Source organism: Fistularia commersonii, chromosome 2 (genome assembly GCF_037954325.1).
Source record: "Fistularia commersonii isolate RoL2024-O1a breed Wild chromosome 2, RoL_Fcom_v1.0, whole genome shotgun sequence".
NCBI lineage: Eukaryota > Metazoa > Chordata > Actinopteri > Syngnathiformes > Fistulariidae > Fistularia > Fistularia commersonii.
Genome location: NC_141285.1, coordinates 19,071,094 through 19,093,213, shown reverse-complemented (window position 1 = coordinate 19,093,213; position 22,120 = coordinate 19,071,094). Strand labels below are relative to the sequence as shown.

General features: G+C 41.9%; 1 protein-coding gene across 2 annotated transcripts in view; it reads left to right on the top strand.

Moving 5' to 3' along the window:
• The window catches only part of LOC147236638 (G protein-coupled receptor 26-like), a 133,808-nt gene that overhangs the window by 108,365 nt on the left and 3,323 nt on the right, over positions 1-22,120 (top strand). The window contains exon 1 of one of the 2 annotated variants that reach the window (XM_086162218.1): positions 15,887-16,682. The exons of the other annotated variant lie outside the window; for it this stretch is intronic. Within the exon in view, the coding sequence (XP_086018344.1) occupies positions 16,012-16,682 (671 nt within the window). The 5' untranslated portion in view covers positions 15,887-16,011. Of the gene's footprint in view, positions 1-15,886; positions 16,683-22,120 lie in introns of those variants that run through there. 2 annotated transcript variants of the gene reach the window in all.

Genomic DNA, 22,120 nt, shown 5'->3' with positions numbered 1-22,120 from the left:
GGATCATATTAGAGAATTAAGTCTTTCCTTTTAAAAAAAAAAGAATCATGACTGAAACGATAAAAAAGAATCTCAGTTAAACATCACAAACATCTAGTATGTGATGATGAAGAAATAGGTAGATAATTAGTGTGTCAATCAGTTTTCTGTTAATGCTGTATCATCAAAAATATAAGCAAACTGCAAAGAAGATAAAACTTGACAGTCTGTCCACAGTTCTGTTTTTCTTACATGTGTTTTTTGTTCCTTTGCAAACAACACGTATTCACATGCAAAGGCTAAGATTAAAGGTTTCAGCAGACTGCTACATATTTCTTTTCTTCCTCTAAATTATGTTTCATTCTGTGCAGGGGGCCAGGCAATTTATCTGTCATGGCTTCCGAAAAAGGCAGGTCACTTTGCCCTCCCTCCCTCTGCCACATTATACTGACAGCAGTCTTATTAGTCACCAGGGAAAGCGGTCACCGCATGAATTTGGCCACTGTTCACCTCTGGGGCTCGGGCAAATCTCTTTTACAATGGCACCAATGATGCAGAGATTTTCTTTTCAGTTATTAATTTGATAAATATATTAATTATGACCTGGGGATGACAGTCAAATCAGATTGCCAGGCGCCCAGTCACGGGCCCACAACCCCAACTTGCGTGATGAGTTCTCTCAGGTTTCTAGAGCTGTCATCCAGCGGGCTTAGACCTCTTATCTGCACCGGGCCCATTCTGGGGATAATTTCCTGTGTGTCGTAATTAAATGGTCACGCTAAAAGCGAGCGGCTCTCTGTTTAAACTTGGAATATCATCTGAATGCCATGGATGCAAATAGAGGTAGCATACCTTCAAAAAGATCAATAAAGTGAATTATTTCTGACTAAACTTAATCCATCTACAAGTTACATTTCTCTTGTCTTGTTGAACTGTTTTGTTTTTTTTTTGAGATACTGTCATGTAATTTGTTGATTCCCCCACATGATTGTTTTCTCTTCCACGGCTATTCAAATTAAGATATTGATTTTGCACGACTGCAAAACAAAACCACATTATTAGTCACACAGCAGCAGCAGAAGTCCATCAGAGGACCCAAACACAAAGTGCGGCAGTCATCATAACGGTGAAAAATCCCAGGTGAGCCCAAGATGATAATAAAAATGCCTGTAGTGCCCTTTATCATTTGACATCATGTTAGGGCTGTGAGGCGCCGATAAAGACATAAGCGATAGATGTCATCTCTTTTACACGGGAACACTAGTCAGAGAGGCAAGTATCTTTGCCTTCAGGGTGAATCAAAGACAATTTACTGTTTTCTTGTTACGCTCCTTTTTTCACTCGAGTCTCAGGTCAAGTCCGAGTGATGTGGTGTGACAGCGCTTTTCAGATAGGTGGTGTTTTCTGTTATTCCTCTTATCATATATACAGTAGCATAGGTGTCAAACTTTGGCCCGTGGGCCAAATTTGGCCTGCATTGTAATTATATTTGGCCTGCAAAGCCATACCAAATGACTATTAGAGCTGCCCTGATGGTATAGTCTACAGTGCATGTATCGCTAATTCTACAATTCCCAGAATTTTCTGCTGGTGTTTTGCCACGAAAATTACAACAGGACCTGTAAACGTCCACTCCTCTGTTGACAGTAGTCATAGCAACCTTATGCTAAAACTGGCACCCTGCTACTTAGGCAGAAAACAGGATTTTGCATGTGTGCAATATTAAGTTATGTATTGTATAGTATTAAGCTATGCTTGTTCTATATTTAGTTTTTAGGCAAAACTTTTTTGGGTCCATATGAAAAGGTTCATTGTTATATCTGGAGGAAGATTTTTTCCAATAAATACCAATGTTGACCCGCAACTTTGTCCCAGTTTTGAATTTTGGCCCACTGTGTATTTGAGTTTGACACCCCTGACATATAGCAAAGTATTTCTCTCTCTAGATCAGACTATTTTTTAACATTGCAGCGGTCAACTCTGTAGTCCTGGCCCATTCAAAATGAACATCCTGCCGACATCACATAGACAAGGTAGTTAGTTATGTAAAATTTTCACCTTTAGAGTAAATCATTTTCCCTGTGGTCTAAACACCACCCTTACCCTTAATATTCCATGAAGGAATGTGCACTGCAATCCCAGTAGCTGAAGAGCCCCACTAAAGTTGTTGCCATGCAGTAGCCCATGCCCCTGTGCCACAGGACCTTGTCTAACAGCCGTCCGGACTTTAAAAAGGAGTGATAACTTAATTTCTTTTCATGTCAACACTACTTGAGGGGCCAGAAGAAAACTGTGGGCCTATTGTGTGTCTGTCATATCATCCTGCATATTGTGGCCCCAAGAATGAAAAATATTTAAGTGGCTTTGATGCACCGGATCTTGTTGAATCGGTCCTGGTTTCTCCGAGTATTTTAGCTCCGCTTACTTTGATATGCGTCTTTTTAAATTGTAAAATGATCAAAAGTATGTTTTCCCTGCGCCTTATTCCCCTCATTTTAAATCCGTGTTGCTGTGTGTTAAACTTCTTGCGGGCAGCCAATTACTTACCCCGGCCGAAGCAAACACAAGTGCAAGGCTTATGCCGAAACAAACCCCAAGCTTTAGGGCGTTGACAGCCGCTTCTATCTGCCAATCTCCCTGTGGATATTGTTGCAGTACTGGCAGACAGACAGCCAGGGTTTGTGGACTGACAGATCCCCTCTGTCAACAGGTTATCATTTCCAATTAAACCCCTTTCATCTAATCGTACAGTCAACTCCTTGGCAAGCCAAAAAATGACCTGAATAAGACGTTATTAGTCTTTTTCAACAGGTCCCCATCTTTTCAACCTCCGCCCCTGTAACGGGAGGGGTTGGGCAATCTTTTAAAGCATTATGGTTCTAGATTCTTCAGCTATCTTGATCCAAATAACTCAGAACTTCGGCCTTCTATGGTGGCCACGTTCTGCTCTCAGATAAACTTTCAAAAATTACATTGGAGAGACACGTTGGCATGACCTTACTAACATGTGTACATGCACAAAGGCCTGTGTACAAGGGCCTTTTTGTGTTGCTATGCTCTATCTGGACATGCATTGGATGGTGCCCTTTCTAGCCACTATGCAGTAGATATTGAGGAATACATAGAGACCTGACAAGCTGTCTGTTTCAAAAACAAAGGCCTCACAGCATTTCATTTCCATTAATGAGACAGCCACTCAGGCATTTGGACTGGCAAACTAAACACAGATTAACCTTCAGCGCAATCAACAGACACTCAATGAACACTGGTGACTCACCTGTGCACAAACCGCCCTTCTTAACACATAATGGTCTTTTAAAGAGACGCACTTTTTGTCTTGGATAAAAATAAATAGTTCGACAGCCAGCTGGAAACAATCAGGCGACTATGCATGGAATAGACTGAGGTCATCATTGATAAACATTCATTTTCGTTGGCAGTTTGGAAATATATGACCTAATCTATTCATGCCTTATATTCAGGGACCAGCAGTGTGTATTATTTTGACTCATCTTCAGTTTTGTGTCATGGCACTATTAGTTGTGTCAGTCTTTGATTCAAAATGTCAATTGAGACTTGACCTGTATGGAATAATTGGATCTGCCTTATATCAGAATCCAGCTGGGCTCTTTCATTCTAAGCACAAACTGAAAATTTCTGCAGGCATTTGATATGCATCGTCCTTACTTAACTGACTCCCTTAAAAGTACTGAAATTGTTCCTCTCAAAGGAATTTGCATTCCTTGTGTAATTTAAGAAAGACCCTTAACAGTAGCATCTTACAAGGGCCTCTTAATACACCTGTTTTTTCCTTGGCAGTCTTTTTTTTTGGCCTATTGAGGGCGTTTTCATAACACTGCATCATATTTAATCATGCCGATGTGGGTAGCTAACTCACCCAGAGGTGGATTCTATACCCTCCGTATACCTGCCTTCCTGTAACATACAAAGTTTTTCCCTTCTTGGCTGGAACACAATGAACTCCAAAGCCTGCCATAGTAACCAATATTTTGAATTCACATTATTACTTTCTCCAGCGTACTCCCTCTTAAATTTGACAGTTTTCACAAAAGACACATCCCAATTCATTGCTTCCAAACCTAAGCATTTTTTTCTCATAAAATCCAGTTTGTGCTGAGATATGGATTTGGTTCCAAACTGATTTTTTAAGTCAAACATGGCCTCGTGAGATTTGACACTAGTAGTGAGGTTTGATTAAAACAAGGAATTCGTCAATTGTGGTGTGACACGGGTAACAGATCGAGCCCAAAGTGTTCTGGCATGTAAGTTTGATTTGCATTTTTGTCTAGCTTTATAAAGAGAGGTTTTAAGTTTACCTCTAAGATACAGATGTTGTCGACTCTGGCCGAAAGACACAAAAGTTTACGTTACAGAAGCAGTAAAGACTCAGATAAGCGTCGCTTTGAACCTGATTTCCGATTGACTCCCTTTCCATTTTGTTAATCGGCTTAAATCCGACAATGATACTTTTTTATTCAGAGCGAAAGGTAATGATGTCCATGGGTGAGAAGGAATGATGGGATGTTTAAAGAAAATGTGGAAAGTAATCCTTTGAAAGAAAGGGGAAGGAAATAGAATTGGAAAATAAAGGCAAGATTGGAAGATAAAACGAATGAAAGAGGAAACAAAACAGCAATAGAGGGACATTTTTGCTAAGCCACCTGTACCTTAGGTAAAGGGACACCGGCAGAAATACTAGGATAATCCTCTTGGCTTCAGTGGTTTTGAAATGCTTTGAAAGATTAGGTAAACAGTGCATTTGATTAATGGGAAAAGAAGTCAATTGGCCATGGAGCACGAAGTGGTGCACAATACGTCTTTCATTACCCCGTGCTGTTGAACACAGGGATGTCAGGTTGTCTTGGCATTAAAAAATGTTTTGCATATGCAATCCCTGAGGCAAGACTGCAAACTCTCGTTCTTTTTTTTTGATTTGAAAAAAACACTAGTAACTTTGAACCACAGTTAACGTATAACATGCAAGGTCCATAAACATCTAAAATGCTGGTGCTTGATTTTTCAGCTTTACTGAGTATTGCACCTTCCTTTTCCTGAAATTGTGAAAATTCCTAAGTGACTTGATCTCTGTAGCCTCTGCTCCAGATTTCTCTGTTTCATCTCTCCGGGTAGAGGTCACAGAGCCCAGGTGCTTGCCCTCCACTTGACTCCCTTCCAACAGACTTTAGCGGGAGCAGATTCTGCAGTGACCCATTCTAAGTCAGTACATCTATGCATGACCGAACCCAAGCTGTTCTAAGCAAGTTTTGAGCATTAATCATGTGAAAGTATGGGTGGTGAAAGAAACAGGAAGCGGGCGTTTCTTTCAAAAAGTGTTTTTAAACACTTTGTGAAACACGACCTTGTTGCTTTAACTCAGTTCGTTGAACTATTTGCACCGTCAGTCAGATTACAGACAGTTAGCCCATATTTGCGTACACAATATTTAAAATGAATAATTAATCCAGTCCAAAACCGCTAAAAACGAAAATGATTTGTTTTCTTGATGGATCTGAGTGACTATTTTATTTTTGTCTCCTTGTATGCGTTCATGCCATTTACTTCCGCAGAGGTCAAATTCAAAGGTTGTCCCGAATGTTCAGGAATGCATTTAAGCAGAAATCGGGTTAACTGCTGGACAAAATAAACAAGTTTTTTTTTTTTTTTGGATCACTGGTCAGGACTCTTGACCCTGACCTCAGTAAATTCTTGCCCGACTAACTAATCAGTTATATATGATCTTTGAATTACCGTTTAACCACCTGATTTGGAAATACATGTCTCAGTATTAAACAAAACTTTTGCTACAAACTACTATCACAAGTCATTTTATGGGTGGGTTTATTTTCCTTCATATATACTGATGTACAGCTATGACTCAACATGCATTAGGATACTGGAGAATGCACAATGGTCACTAATCCCCAGTCCAGAGCCAGGGGGTGCACAAAGCAGCATAAGCTCTCCTGTCCTCCCTGCTATCACCTGCCTATTTACTGCCATGCCATCCCTTCGGCGCTTTCCGCCACTCTCCCTCTATTTCTCCTTCCATCCACTAATCCTCTTTAAGGACATTACCTACTAATATACCCAGTCAGAAAGTATAAAAGCCTGGCTATCTCTTTACTGCCATCGGCAGTACGCTAAATAGGCCATTAATGGAGGAAGGCAAAAGGGGTATATCGTGGTTTTGACCCCAAATGCCACTCAGATCATAGCCTGTGCAAGTGGCTGTCTAAAGGTGTAACATGCTGGGTGACAAGAAGCTGAGGGAGAGGAAGTGGATGACAGTAAAAAGGCTGACGTGTGCTGGCCTGCCATTTCAAAGCTCACGTTTCCCTATGAGAGAACTGTTGGAAGCACAAGCCATTTTCCCGTTAAGACCACCAGACCGCCATATAATGTTCTAGTTCATTTTAATCATTTAGGTGTAGTTCCTGTTCTTCATTTTAATGTAGAATTTCTTCTTACATGAACATGCTAGACCAATCTACATGCAGGAGTTACCTGCATTTTACATTAAAAACATGCTTTGACACAAATGGAAGGTAATACGCATACAATTATGTTTTTACTCATGTAATCGTCCTGTGTTTATGTTGACTTAGAGATCAACCCCGTCCACAAAGCTGTTAGCCGTCCTGCACTCTCCCCACATGTCAAAAACAACCATGTGGATTTCAAAAAAATGTCAAAATATTACTACCTAATTGTGTCCCTGGTAGTATTTCAGCAATTACACGGAAATTTGACACCTGAGAACTATAAAGGTCTGAGATACACACCTGGATGGGAGGAGTGTCCATTCAGTTGCAACCTCAAAGCTCAGTGTTAAAGTGTCGAGCCAGTATAATTTTCTTTTGTGTGTTGCAGAACTGAAATTTGGCCTCATACAGATATACGTACATCTATATCTATAATACCAGCTGATCAATTGTTGGTATTATTGTTGGTATATCAATATCATTTATGATAATAAAATTATAATTTGATCTCAGTCAGTAAAGTGAAGCCTCAAGAGCCTTTTTTATGAGAATGAATTAATTCGAACGAGAACCTCTTCAAAAAGGTTTTCACAATAACTATCATAACCCCGAAAACTTAATATTGCACTGTCAGAAAGTGGATCCCGAAAATGATGTCTTAATCAAGTGCAAACTCTTTACTCAAACGCGAAAAGCAGCTTTGTGGACAAGCCGAACAAAAGTTTGTTCTTCGGTAGTGGGTTAACCTGCCCCCTCCCGCCCAACTCCGACCAACAAAGTTCACTTGTTGACTTTGCCTCCAGGCAGGGCAGCTGCTCATTTCACTGCTCATGGTGAAACACTGACATCACTTTAATGAGACAGCACTAATGAGTGCTGACAGCTCTGACAGCACAGCAAAACATGCACAGACCTCACCTCCTCCCTGTTTGGCCAACAGACCATAGAGAGAGCAGATACTGCCCTCATCTGGTCAGCACCAAAATCTCATCTTCACTAAGTATCTGGTACTTCACTGAACTCATTCCCCATCTTGTTTCCTGTCTTTGTCACTCACCAATGTTAAAAGTTGAACAGAACTGCAAGTGGGTGACCACACACACACCGTATCTATTAGTGTGAAATCAATTTGGTGGGGGGTATCGCACAAGTTGACCTGTTAATTTAATTTCACTGTACATGTGACAATAAACGCTCTGAATCTTGAATCATAATTATGCATTATGTTGCAAAGATCACAAAAGCTTTGTCTGCGCTTGGGTTTTCATCCTTCTGTGTACAATGAAATTACTGTGCTCGTGCATTCATGGTAGAGAAAAAAAAAAGTTTTAAGAAAAAGGGAGAAACTGAATCAGTTTGTTTGCATGACTTTGTCTTTTAACGTTACCAGATACATGAGTGCAAAAAAAACAAAAAACAAGTGAATGCAGAGTAAAATGTGAAACACCTGACGTGACCTTAAAAAATAAAAGCCATTATGAATGGAGTGGTTCTAGTTGTGACAAATTTTGTCCGCTAGAGAGCAGCAGTGTATCTACTGTGTATCCCTGCAGCTTCACGTCAGTCCATTATGGGATGTTAAGAGGTCTGAACCAATGGGAATTCTTACAAGAGGAATATGATTAATCTCTCATTATCTCCTATTTTCTTGTCGTGTGGCTTCCGTCAACCTTCCCTAAAAACACACACATATTTTTTCTTTCCTCAACAGATTTCCTATTCTGCAACTACAGTTCTTTTGTTGAGCAGCTATATGTGTGTGAAACGAAGCAACAGTGATGTGATGACTGGCAGGGATGAGCATAAAATAGAAAAATCAGCACATCCACCCACGCTGGGCGGTTGATGACTGGTGACAGTGATGCACGACAACAGTGGTACCTTACTGGAACATCAAGACACAGAAACACGCTTTAACACGCTACAATGTGAAGTCCTCAGATGACTGTTTGAACAATGACAACAGAAATGTTTCAGTTTTTGCTCGGAGGAATATTGTTACACATTGTAAAGTTGGTGATGCAGGCATCTGTTACATATGGAGATTGATTATTCAGTGAGTTTTATGAAAAAAAAATTACAGTGATTGGATTTCATAAGTAACTATGCTTTGGGCTTCTTATGTAGTGAGCAGCTGGCTCAGGCAGGGAGGGAGAAGTTTTAGGCAATATATTCCTCACTTAAATGGGTTTTAATTAGTTTTCACAAGTTGCAGAAGTGCAATGATAATCTAACATTAGACAATGAAACTGCAATAACCAGATAGAATATGAAATAAAAGACAAAAACATAAATTGTGAAACCCAAGATGAGATTTGGAATACTTAGAATCTAATTATTTATATCCTAACATCTTTATTAACAGGGATAAATATTTATCGATCCAACACTTCAAAAGTTTCACCATCATATAGGGCATTGGTGGTCCAGTGGAAGAATTCTTCCCGGCCAATGCAACTGAAACTTTATAGAAACTAGAATATTCAACAGAATTATGTGTCATTTATGTTATAAATTAAATGTGCAACAGTTGCTGCAGACTAAATTTAAATTTCTTGTTCAACTAAAAAGGGTGTCAGAGGCAGAATTTTCAAATCATTAGAAATAAAAGATGGATATTTTTGTTGTCACAATAACCTTAATAGTTGTTGGATGGATGGATGGATGGATGGATGGATGGATGGATGGATGGATGGATGGATGGATGGATGGATGGATGGATGGATGATGGATGGATGAATCAACTATTACAAACTAATATGTGAGGACTCAACAGTGGTTTAAGTTTAACTTGCTTGATGTTAAGATTCAACTAAGGAATCATCTGAGAGGAGCCTTTTGAACTGTAACTTGTCGTTACTCAGCAGGGCACGTTGGTAAATATTGGTTGTGGTGTCAATAATAAGAGAACTACAGTGAATAAAATAACTTTTGGTTTCCTTCCTGGATAACGGATATAATATTTCCTGTCAGCTAAGTTGTTATGGGGTAAAATAGCTTTTCTACCAGAAAGTTTTACTTGATAAACTGTATTCTACCATTCTACATGACTGCATTCTATCTAATTAATAATTATTAAAACAAAATAATTTTTATTTCTGCTTAAAGCCACTGCAATCACTCCCGCATTATAACTGTAAATCGAAATAATATGATAGGATCATCCAGGACTTAACTGATCACATGCATCAGTTCTCCTCATTTGCAGTTCACCTGGTACAAGACTTTGTCACCGAAATAGGAAATAGATAATTTGATTTTTTTTTTTTTCTTTGCACTAGTCATGGATCACTTTAATGACCAGATGACCTGATTTTAATGAGTATGCTCCAGCAATGAATCTAATACCAAGCTACGTTTGTTGCACATACTCTGATGGGTCATGAACTCTCCCAACGTTCACCTAAAATAGATGCTGTGATTCACTCTAAGCTGTTTTCTCTATTAACCTTACACCTTACATGATTCGAGGCGGAATAAATAAATACCGATGCATTATTTTGCATTATTATTGATATGTCAAGATCAAGTTAATTTTTTTTTCCACGATAACTATTTAGTTGCACAAGCAGCATTGGAAAAAAAAACCACAGTAATTGACAATCAAGACAAACAAGAAAATCACTGTTTTAAAAAGACCAAGAGCAGCTGAAGCCAATTTGTTGTGCTAATATGTGAGCTTGTGTAACAGCTGAGCTCATTTTGAGATGCTGTTTATGTTGCCATGTCTGAGAGTTACCTCTCAGTTGTCATTAAACTCTTAGTCCTATTAGTCCTATTAATGTGACTTTTTTCATTTTTGAGGCTCCTTCAATCTACAAAAAAAAAAAAAACATTTCCTGAACCTGTGGTATTTCAGCTCAAGTTCATGAGACAGTTCAGTAGAATATAAATGTCACAGAACAATTCATATAATTGTTGGTGTTAATTGTGGCAGACAGATCTCATAGGAATATTTGAAATGACCAGTTTTACACAGGATCACCTTACATGGTGGTGACCTTGATATGCCAACTTCCTCTTACAGGGCAAGCACAGTTCAACTCTTTGCCCTTCTGCGCAGTTTTGCACTGGCTGGAAAGCCCCTGAAATGTGTTTATTTTATCCCCTACTCAAGTCTGAATCATTTTTGCTCTCTGTGCATGATTCATTTTTTTTGCCGCACTCGAGTGCTTTCCCCGCCACCAGCATCAGAGGAGGAGACACCGTGACAATAGATGTTAAAGTGCTACCTAATCCTTATGCCCTCCTAATATTTTACCAAACCAAATTCATCGTAGGATAGACAAAAATACCTTTTCCAATTGGATGTAAGATATGTTAAAATCACCAAATAATTTATATTGTAGATAGTAGAAAATCTGACACGTCCCTGCCTTAAAGCTTTTGTTTAGCTTAAAATGTACAAATCTTAGAATAAACATAAGACAGAAATACATGCTTGCATGCATTGCATGGTACGCTGCATGGATTTGCTTTTCAGTGGCACTTGGTGTCGTATGACGAGTGGCTCTGGTCCTTGGGAAACTCTCACCAGTATTTGATCTTTATATATGTACATTTTCTGCATACCCTTGAGATAATGAACCATAGACACGCAGCTGAGGGTTCATGATTTAGAGCTGTTTGTCCTCTGAGTCATCCTGTCAGCATAATAAATTATGAGTCATGACAGAGGCATTGGTCATGTATGTACTTGACCCTACAGAAACAAGACAACTGTCTAACCACGAACAAACACAGAATAATATGAAAAGACAGCCTCTGAATCTTTGCTGGAGCCAGTTGGGACTGCAGCCATGCATGTTCATTCAGCCACAGGCGCGACTCATCTATTGCAGGCTTTGCACTATATTATACAAGGGGAGTTGGCTTCAGTAAACTCACAAGAACAATTCCATGACTCTTTTTCTTTACAAATGAACAACTGATGGATTGTTTTTTCTCCTCGCCTTTGTGTTTTCTCTCCTAATTTGTCCTCCTCATTTTTCTTTTTTAAGGAAATGCAAATTAGAATAAAAAAGGGATGGGGAAATACATGCACATCAAATGTATCTGCAAATAAATAGGTAATTGAAATTGTATTGTCAAAATATATAAACACCTTAAAAGCAAACCGTACAGGTCTAGCGTGTGTCGATCTTAACAAGTTGCATCATGATCTCCCCTAAAGACCCCTATACACACACACATGGAAAAAAAACATGTGAAAATGAATTCTGGGAGCTACTAAATGTCACGCTTGTGTACGGCGATGTCACACTCATTACCACTGGAGACATATCAAAGCAGATGGGTGAGTGTGATTAACAGAGTTGTGTGTCTGTTGGAGAGCTTAAACGCAGCCAAGATATAACTGATGGAGGGAAACAGAACCTTTGGGTTTCAGCAGTGCTTTGTGGATGAACATTTATCATCTGTTTTTAAAGTTATCACAGGTCAGAGGTCAGGTTAAACTGTCCAAATGCTCAAATCACACACGTTGCTTCTGTAACTAACATTCAGTCATTATCTATACTGCTTTATACCTGCACTCAGGTATTAAGCAGGGCCACATATAGAGACATGCAACCATTAACACGTTCCGTTTAGGATTTTAGCAATTTGGGCTCTCCAATAAAACTACTTAATTCATTTGGACTGTGTTGGAAACCCAAAGACAAAATGCAAACTCCATACAGAACGACCCACTGTCGAACTATCTTCCTGTGTGATAGAAGCGCTAACCAATGCACTGTCTTTAACCAACACTTGAGTCTAGAATATAATCTAACAATTTCTTGTAAGAAAATATATATATAAATTTATATCTAACCTTGCTTAGAATAAAAAAATCTATCCATCCATCTTCTACGAGTGGCAGGGTACACCCTGTACTGATCGCCAGTCAGATGCTTCCACATACAAAGACGGACAACATTTGCTCAATCATTCGGGGGAATTTTCTCAACTTTGTTTTCCAATTAACCTGCTTTTCCAAAGAACCAAGGGGAAATTTGAACATTTGAAAATGTATTAAGTTAGATTACAGGTTTTTGGCAATTGGAACAACATATTGTATAGAGAGAGCTTGGAAGTATAATTGTTAATGGAACTAGATATAACCTTTAGATATGTAAATGTAGTGCTTAATAAAATGGGAAATACCAGTGAATGGAGACACACGTGTACATTCTAGTTTATGGAAAATGGATGTGAATAAGGGGAAAATGATCACTGTGACACAGCATTTCATGGAATGACAGCCTTTTTTCCCCAATACATCCCCTCATTTATTCAAAATTTGTATGCATTTCAGGACTACATTCTCCCTACTCTGTAGTGAGCTGATTCCAGGTGGAAACAATTTCAAAAATGATTTATTTTCATCATCTGCATGTGTGAAAAGGGCAGAAAAAAATAGTCCCTCTCTATGGAATTAATTAAAAATTCTTCTCTGGAGCTACTCGTTATTTGCCAATTGTATTTCTTTGTGGATGGTTTGATAATAGAGCACGTGACCAGCGTGATTATTGACAGACTGGTCTGTATTTTAGAGATGACACTGAATTAAACTGAGCCACACTCAGTTTTTCTGTGATTAATTTCTACTTGTGCCTTTGGCGCCTCAAGTCCTTCCCATTTTATCTTTATTTTGGCCTGCGATGGTTGTCATTGAGTTGAAACTACTTGAATAATGCATCAATAGAAATTAAATTCTGCTCCATGACATATTCTATAAGTGATCAAATGTAATACATACCGTTTACACAGGCTGTCCACAATGTTGTGCTTGGTTACTGAGAACAAATTTTAATAAAAACACATGAAAAGATACACATATGACCTGTCCATCGGCAGAGCAATGTATACATTTCCCAAGATTTTCCTGTCTCAGCCATGAATAAAACTCTTTTTTCATTATCTAGGGCACACTGATGAGACTGTTGGGCAGAGATCAGTGAACCAACCGTTATTCACACACAGAAGCTGACTTCATAATTCCTCTCAAAATTGAAAAGTGTCATGGGAACCACAATGCTCACGTCTTCCTTATGTGGAACTGACATCCTATGCTACTCATTTTACTTTTAGCTCACGTGTTTAAAAGATTTACGATATATCATCAAGCCATAGATATATTTTTTTATTTTCATCCTTTTATACATAGCACATGCACTTTCCATGATTGAGAGGGTTAACAGTTGTATGTCCCGATAGGATCTATGAGTGAGAGAGTGTATGTCTCTAAATGTGGCCCTGTGATTGACTGGCAACTGGCCCAGGGGGAACACCGCCTCTTGCTGGGATAGTATCCAACACCATATCACTCTAAGTGCAAGATGAGCAGTCAGACAGACTTTATTTTCATTCTGTAAGTGGCAGGTGTTTACAGAATGAAATTTTGTTTGCATAGGCATCATCTTTACAGTATCCGGAAAAATGTCACAGTAAAATTCAGGTATTTGAGGTGCAAGTGGTAGATATATGGTATGTATTTACAACAGTGAACAGCATCAGTTTGGTGGCGGTGCAGTTATGTGGCAGTGCAGTTAAATAACAGCAGTGGGTTGTATGCACGAGGGAAAAAAATGTCACTGTAGTGAATATATGCTTTTTCAGGTAACAATTATATTGATATTTGATTGTAAACCATGCAAAAGTGCAGCTGAACAGTGAGTATGTGCAGTTTCAAAATGGTGCAGTTTAATAGCAGCAGTGGGTCGTATGTACCAATTGAAAAAGACAAATGTCACACCAGTGAAATATTGATTTACAGATAAATAATTATATAGATATCTAAATAGAAATATGCAAAAAAGAGAGTATGTGAGTATGTGCAGGAACAATGACAGTGAATATTCACAATAGACGAATCGATGAATATATAGATGAATGGTTTATATCACAGTATTGTATTAATGACCAGATGCAGTGAGTATTGTGAGCATAATTAAGCGATTAGCTGTTTAACAGTCTGAATTAATAATGAATTAGTTTATTAATTTTCACCAGGTGCAGCCACCATTACCTACAACAAGATGTGGTTCTTCTTCTTCTTCTTCTTCTTCTTTCGGCAAAGACGTGGTTAATATTCAGTAAAGCAGTAACAACCAGCAAAACCATTATAAAGCACCACAGAAGAAATTTTAACAAAACAGCTTCAATTTTGAAAACTTCAAACCATAGCTGACCAATCGATAAAATTTGAATATTGCACAGATAGTAGAGAAGAATTTAAGAATTGAATAGTAACAATATCCCTTTTAATCACCTATGGTGGGAACTTCTCAATTTTACACGACGCAGAAAGTGAATAGTGCAGTTGAGAAAGATAATAATACTAATGTGCAGCAGTAAGATACCTAAATATCAGAAGAAATCCAAAAAGAAAACAGAAATATGCGATAAAATCCAAAAATAAAGAATATAAACAATATAGAATCAGTATAAACATGTGTAAAAAGTGGCACATGTGATTTAATTGAGACAGACATCTTACTATTCTCAAGTAGAAGTACAATATTAGGTATTTAGTTACAAGACTCATGGTTTATGACAATGAAGAGGGCAACTCAGGTACCTTTGACCGCTGATGACCTTTGGCCATTCGTCTACCGCAGAGGCTACATTAGTGTTAGTCATAATTACCTAGTTATTATGCTACGCCTGTTGCTGGCAAACACACACACACACAAACACACACACAGGAAGAGAGACACAAAGACAAAAAGAGTGACAATGCTATGAGCCGCCATGAGCATCTCCCTGATACTGAGGACGACCATTAAGGATGCAGCCTTGAAGTACCACTTTCCAAAGTTCTCCTCAACCTTTAAACAAAACAAGTGATAGCTGAGTCTTTTCTTCAAAGTTTTTTTTTTCCACTTGTGTGAAGTCACTAAGTGGATCTGTGTGTTTGTGTTTTGCAAAAAAAAAAGGCAGAAAATATATTCCGAGCCTGCTGTTTGCAGCATGACGCACCAGACATCAGCACCAGCCGTGCATCTGATTCTATTTTTACCCAAAAAGCTATTTTTGCGCCGAGAGGGGGGTGGGGTGGGAGGGTGGGGCGACGTGATTTTGCGCTAGGGGGGAAGGGGGGCAAGATGAAATCAAGAGAGACTTCATTTTTATGCTTTTTTTTCCAATTTCTTTTTTTTTTTAAATCCTCCCCATTGCGCATCGCGTCAATGCGCAATTGCGCAAGAACCAGTGAGAGAGAGAGAAAGAGAGAGAGAGAGAGAGAGAGGGAGGGTAGGGGGGTTTGAGAAGTGCCGCAGCGCCTCACGGGCACACGGCTCCAGCTGTGAGCCCACTCCCACGAAACGACTTTCCTCATTACCCCCCACACATCCACGCCCCCATCCATCTCTCCATCTCTCCCGGTGATCCTGGAGCTCCGGGCTCCGCTCATTGAAGCCGATCGGAGCCCGGGAAGGGTGAGCATGGCAACCCACGGGTCTCGTTCGCCCACGATGACGGTCTGCAGCCACACGGCGGACGCGCCGCTCGGGAAAAGTCCGGATATTTGAAGGAGGCGGACACCATGCACGCAGCGGATATAGTTATCTCCGCGGTGCTTTTGGGGATCATCGTCGTGTCGCTGCTGTCCAACGTGCTGGTGCTGATCTGCTTCCTTTACAACCCGGAGATCCGCAAACAAGTGCCGGGTCTCTTCATCCTCAACTTGACGTTTTGCAACCTGTTGCTCAGCGTGTCCGACATGCCCCTGACTCTTGCCGGGCTCTTGACCGCTGGGGCCCCCGGGAGCGGCGCCTTCTGCCAGATCGCGGGTTTCCTCGACACTTTCCTCACTACCAACTCCATGCTCAGCATGGCGGCCCTCAGCGTGGACAGATGGGTGGCCGTGGTTTTCCCGCTCAGCTACCACTCGAGGATTCGCCACCGGGACGCGGTGATCGCGCTGGCGTACGCGTGGATCCACTCGCTTTGCTTCTCCGGCGTGGCAGCGTGGCGCTCTTGGGTGGGTTACAACCACCTTTACGCGTCGTGCACCCTTTGCGGCGTCCGGGCGAAGGGCGCTGGCGCGCAGTTTACAGCATTCACGCTGGTTTTTTACTCGCTCACGTTCCTGCTGACGCTTGTCGTGATGTGCGTCACGTATCTGAAAGTGCTGAAAGTTGCCCGGTTCCACTGTAAGCGCATCGACGTGATCACCATGCAGACGCTGCTGATGCTCGTGGACATTCACCCCAGGTAAAGGCCATCACCTTTCTGCCCTGACACCCCCTTCATCTGTGCACTCCTTTTTTTTTTCATTGCATGACTCCAAAGCGTCTCAGAAAATGACTCCGAAAAGACCATATTAGATAATGTTAGTTCTTGTCGAGATCTACTTGCCGTGGCAACTGGACTCGAAGACATTTCACCCCTCATCCGAGAGGCTTCTTCAGTTTTAATGACCTGTGAGGAGTTTCCGACTATAACCGCCAGGGATTTGGGCGGGTCTAAGTTATGGTGGTTATGTAAATGTGAGAGTTGATCGGCAGAAACTAGGTCTAAGGGGGTTGTTATGCTAATTGGATTCCAATCCAGGTAATACCACAAAAGTTGCTCTTTTGTCCCAACGAATGAAATCCCATTAGCAAAACAACCCCCTTATCCCTAGTTCCTGCTGATAACTCCTACGTTTACAAAACAAGTCACCATAAACTAGATCCACCCAAAACCCTGGCAGTTGTAATCAGAAACTCCCCACAGACATGCGAAGTGAAGCAATTCAAGTCCAGTTGCCAAACAAGTATAGTTTGACAAGAATTCTCCATAACCTGGATGACTGAGAATCTCCACAGCCAGAGATTAGATGAGATTCAATTTTGTCATTTACATATGTATAGGTACACGGCAGCAAAATGCAATTCTTCTCAAATCCACTCTTTGCAGAGGATTCCTCTTAAATGTTTTTGCATAATAATCAAATTTCAGTAATCCAGTTCTTGGTTAATTCATGTCAAAATCTTCATCCCGTGGCAACTGTGTCATGTTGCGTGTGCCTGAATCAAACGCAAGGACACTCAGGATTTAGGGCGTCTTGAAGGGTTTGACGAGGAAGATGAATGGGGAGCTGTGCTGGGGCAGGATTGTCTTCAGGGGAATTTCATGGGGGTCTTGGAAGTAGGAGCCGGCCAGGGGTGACAGGAACCGGGATTTGGCAATGAGAGGCATCAGGGGTCACAGACAACAGGAGCTGTCAAGGTGAGGGGTCAGGGGTCTGCAGGTGTGCCAGCACCCCCGCAAGAATCATTCACCTGCTCAATCAGGCTCACTGGGGACGGTGGCTGCACCCAGAGCCCTAGCCCTTGATCCAAACATCAACCCCCCACCCCCAACGGCCACCACCTGGTGGCCTTGAGAAACGAGATGGAAGGGAAGAGCGGTAACCCGATTTAAGCACGGATCCTAGACGAAGGAGTGAGGCACCCAAGAGCAGTCATTAGAGCCATAACCCTCCCCATCCACCACCCCCGGCTTGGCCAACGAGAATCATCAATCTGTCCGACGGAGTATGCGGTGTGCTCCCCAATGTCCCGAGACACTTGCAGGGACAGGCTTGACCTGGGACACATGGAAGGTTGGGTGAATGCGGAGGCTACGAGTCAGACGGTGGCAAATTGCAGAGGGGCTGATGACCTCAAATTGGCTGATGAATCTAGGGGAGGTGGATACTTCCAGGAGGTGGATTTCAAGGGAATGTCACAAGAAGAGAGCCAGACTCTTTGGCCCGGTGAATAGACGGGAGCAGGAATCCGCCTCTGATCTGCAAAGTGGCGGTTTTGCTCAGAGGCATGGCCAGATGGCCAGGGCAGCAGACCAGATGCACATGCAGTGATGGATGTGGTGGTGATACCGAGGTGGGGGAGACCCTGGCGTCGAGTGCGAGGCAAAGCTGCCTCCACAACTGGGAGGTGAACTGAGGTCCACGGTTGGATAAAATTTACTGGGGGATGCCGTAGAGGCAGAAAACAAGCTTGACTAGCAATTAAACGGTCTGAAAGGCTGAGGGGAGTTGTCCCAGGGGAATGAGATGACACACCTTGGAGAACCAGCCCACAATGGTGAAGATGGTGGTCATCCCCTTAGAGGGTGGGAAGGCCAGTGACAAAGTCGATAGCGATATTTGACTACAGTCTCTTTGAAATTGTCAGAGGTTGAAGGAGTCCTGGGGATGGTTGGTGGGCCGACTTGTTGCATGCACAGAGTGGACACGTGAGAACATAGTCCTTGATGTCCCTCTGGATCATTAGCCACCAGAAGTGGCGGTTTAGTAGGGCAATGGTTCGGCTGATACCTGGATGGGCAGAGAACCCGCAAGAGTGGGCCCAGTGGATGAGACGAGAGCAGACTGAGGTGGTATGTCTTGCTTGGTGGACCAGTGCCAGGGCAAGCATCAGGCTTTGTGTTTTGGGCACCTGCACGATACGAGATGGAGAGGTTGAACCGGAAAAAGAAAAGAGACCAACGGGATTGATGATAGTTAAGACGCTCGGCTGACTGTAGGTAAGCTAGGTTTTTGTGATCAGTCCAGATTAGCACCGGGTACACAGCACTCTCCAACCAATGTTCTCCAAAGCAAGCATGATGGCAAGAAGTTTCCGATTCCCCACATCTTAGTTCCTCTCAGCTGGGGGTAACCTGCGGGAGTAACAGGCACTAGGTATTTGAAGTGCCCAATGGGGGTCTTAGATGCAATCTTCCATTCATCAGACTAGTTAAGGCGCGGGTTGTGGTGCTGGAGCCAGTTGAAGCCAAGGACAATGGGTGAGTGCGACGTAGGAAAGATGTAGAAGGATATTTGTTCAGGGTGGTTTCTGGAAATTATCAACTCTAAGGACTTTGTCTATTGAGTGTTCCGAGGTAAGGCTCTCCCATTTAGGGCAGAAATGTTCAGTGGTGTGGAGAGGGGTATGGTTTCAATGTTGGACTGCTGGACCAGAGAGTATTCGATCAGATCCTGCTTGCGACCAGAGTCAATAAGTGCAGTGAGGCCAAGTGTGTCGCCATTAAAAACAAGAATAGCAGGGAGCATGAGTCGGGGAGCGGTACCTGTTCTGAGATAGCCCAACAAGCCCTTCTGTATCTTTTGGCCAGGCCTCTCTCCTTGGCCGAACCGGGCACGAGGCATCAAAATGACCAGAGGGTCTGCAGGCATCAAAATGACCAGAGGGTATGCAGTAGAGGCACTGGTGAGACAGTATTTGCCGCCAACATTCCTCCGGGGACAGGCGGGTCCGACCGACCAGCATTGGTTCTGGAACCGGAGTGGTGGACCTGTGTCTTGGACAGTGGGAGGAGATTGGTGAAGAAGAATGGTTAATCCAATGCATGACCTGTTGTTGGCTTCTCTCCTTCAGGTGATTATCAAGGTGGATGGCCAAGGATATCAGTCCTATCAAGGGTTTCTGGCTCCTCCAAGGAAGTTAATTTATCCTTCAAGGAGTCGTTGAGGGCCTGAAAAAAGGCACTCTTCAGTGCGGGAAAACTCCACCCAGACATAGCACCAAATGTCCTCAACTCAACGGCAAAGTCAGAAATAGTTTGCTGACCCTGTCTGAGCATCCGGAGATTCAGGGTTTGGGCAGTGTGACCGGGATCCTGGCCGAAGGTCAGCCTGACCTCTTGAAAGAATTCCTTGAAGGTGCAGGATGGGTCCTGGGACCAGCCCTCAGCCGATCTTAGGGCCTTGCCAGAAAGGAGGCCCAGGATGAACGAAATCTTGGCAATGTCATGGGGGAAGCAATTAGGGGAACAATTAAAGGCCAGGGTGCACTGTAGATGAAATCCCTGCACAACGTTCTGCATCTTCCGATAATCTCTCTGGCACAGGTGAGCTAACATCTCAGGAGGTGGCAAGGGCCTGGGAGACTGGCGTGGCCGTGGGGGCCTCTGTAGGAGGAGGAGATGGATTGGGCTTATGGTTAGGAGTAGCTGAGTCAGCTGATCCAAGAGCTGGTTTGTGTTCTCTTGTTGTAGGCTTAGGGACCTCAAAACAGGGTCGTGAGAGTGGACAAGAGAACTCTGTTCAGCAATGGCTCTGTGGAGAGCATCCACCAGATCAGAATGGCCAGATTCTTCTGCCATGTTGCAGAGGGTTTGCCTGACCCAAATGCAAGGACACTAAGGAGTTAGAGGGTCTTAAGGGGTTCATTTACAAGGAAGGTGAATGGGGAGCTGTGCTGGGGCAGGATTGTCTCCTGGGGAATGTCACGGGGGGCTCAGAACAAGGAGCTGACCAGGGGTTACAGGACCCAGGGGCTTGCAAGGACAGGCGTCAGGAGTCACAGGAATCAGGAACTAGCAATGAGAGGCATCAGGGGTCACAGGAGCTGGCAAAGAGAGGTGTCAGAGGTCACAGGAACAGGATCTGGCAATGAGGGGGGGTAATGAACTCGCGAGGAACAGCCAGCAATCTGGCACTGAAGGGCTGGTGGCAGGCTCCTCTTATCCACTGCTTGACTGGACTTGATTTTCTTCCCTTGAAGACGCTTTGCTTCTCCAGTGGAGGAAGCATCTCGGAGACGTCTTCAAGAGAAGAATATCCAGTTGCCATGAGATAAGATAGACTTTGTTGATCCTGCATTGGAGAAATTCAATTGTCATAACAGCATTGTAGACAGAGAGAGTGCATGTAAAAGATGCCGGTGCAGAAGACAAGTTAACATAATAAATGAATGGGTGAAAAAAGGAGTGCCTTGTGCACGACAGTGGCTATAAAAGTAACAGTAGTAGTCCAAGGGATTTTGTACATAATATGAATAGAAGTATTGCATGTATAAGTACTGTGTAAAACAAAATAGTTTTGAATGGCTGGTGACTAATCTCTCCTCACAACCACCAGACTGATCCTTTTTTCCTCTTAAATGTTAACTGATGTCTTTGGCATTTGGAAGCTGATCCTTAACATAAGATTGACATTGACGTTATAGCATAACTTATCACTCGTACATTTCTAATTGTAAATTGTGGCCATAGTTCCAGTTGAATGTACATACCCATATTCATCTGTTTAATATGTTTATAGGACCCTATATTTATATTATTGACAAATTGTGTACAAATTGTTAATGTATTTATTATATCTGCACCTGCTGCTCTTTTATACTCCTGATTAGGTAACAAACTTTCATTTTGTTGCCATGTACTTGTACATGTATGATGACAAAAAAGTAGAATCTAATCTAACATCTAATCTAATCTAATCTAATCTAATCTAGATAAGCAATAAGTCACCTTGGACAACAACAAACTGAGCATGTTTACCGATAAGTTGTAATCTTCAGTGTCAGATTGTTGACAAGAACCAGGTAAAATGATTCCTATGACCTTAAAACCTGCTGCTCCACTGATACCGATCAATACATTTCATCAATCTCCTCATTTATTTATTGTTGCAATACTTAGATAGCCACCGTCTCTTTCACATGCTTTTGCACGGTTTTTCATCAAAAATTCCATAACTTATTTGTTGTATAGTTGGTATCTGTGTGGTTTTGGGCTGGGCAGTAATGGTCATTTTTGTCAAAATCATCTAACTGTGCTACTTTTTTTGTGTCACAGTGATGAAAGGGACGACTGCTTACATGATAAGCCAGATCATTTTTTGGGAAGAATGTTATTTTGACAGTTCTTTGCAAATT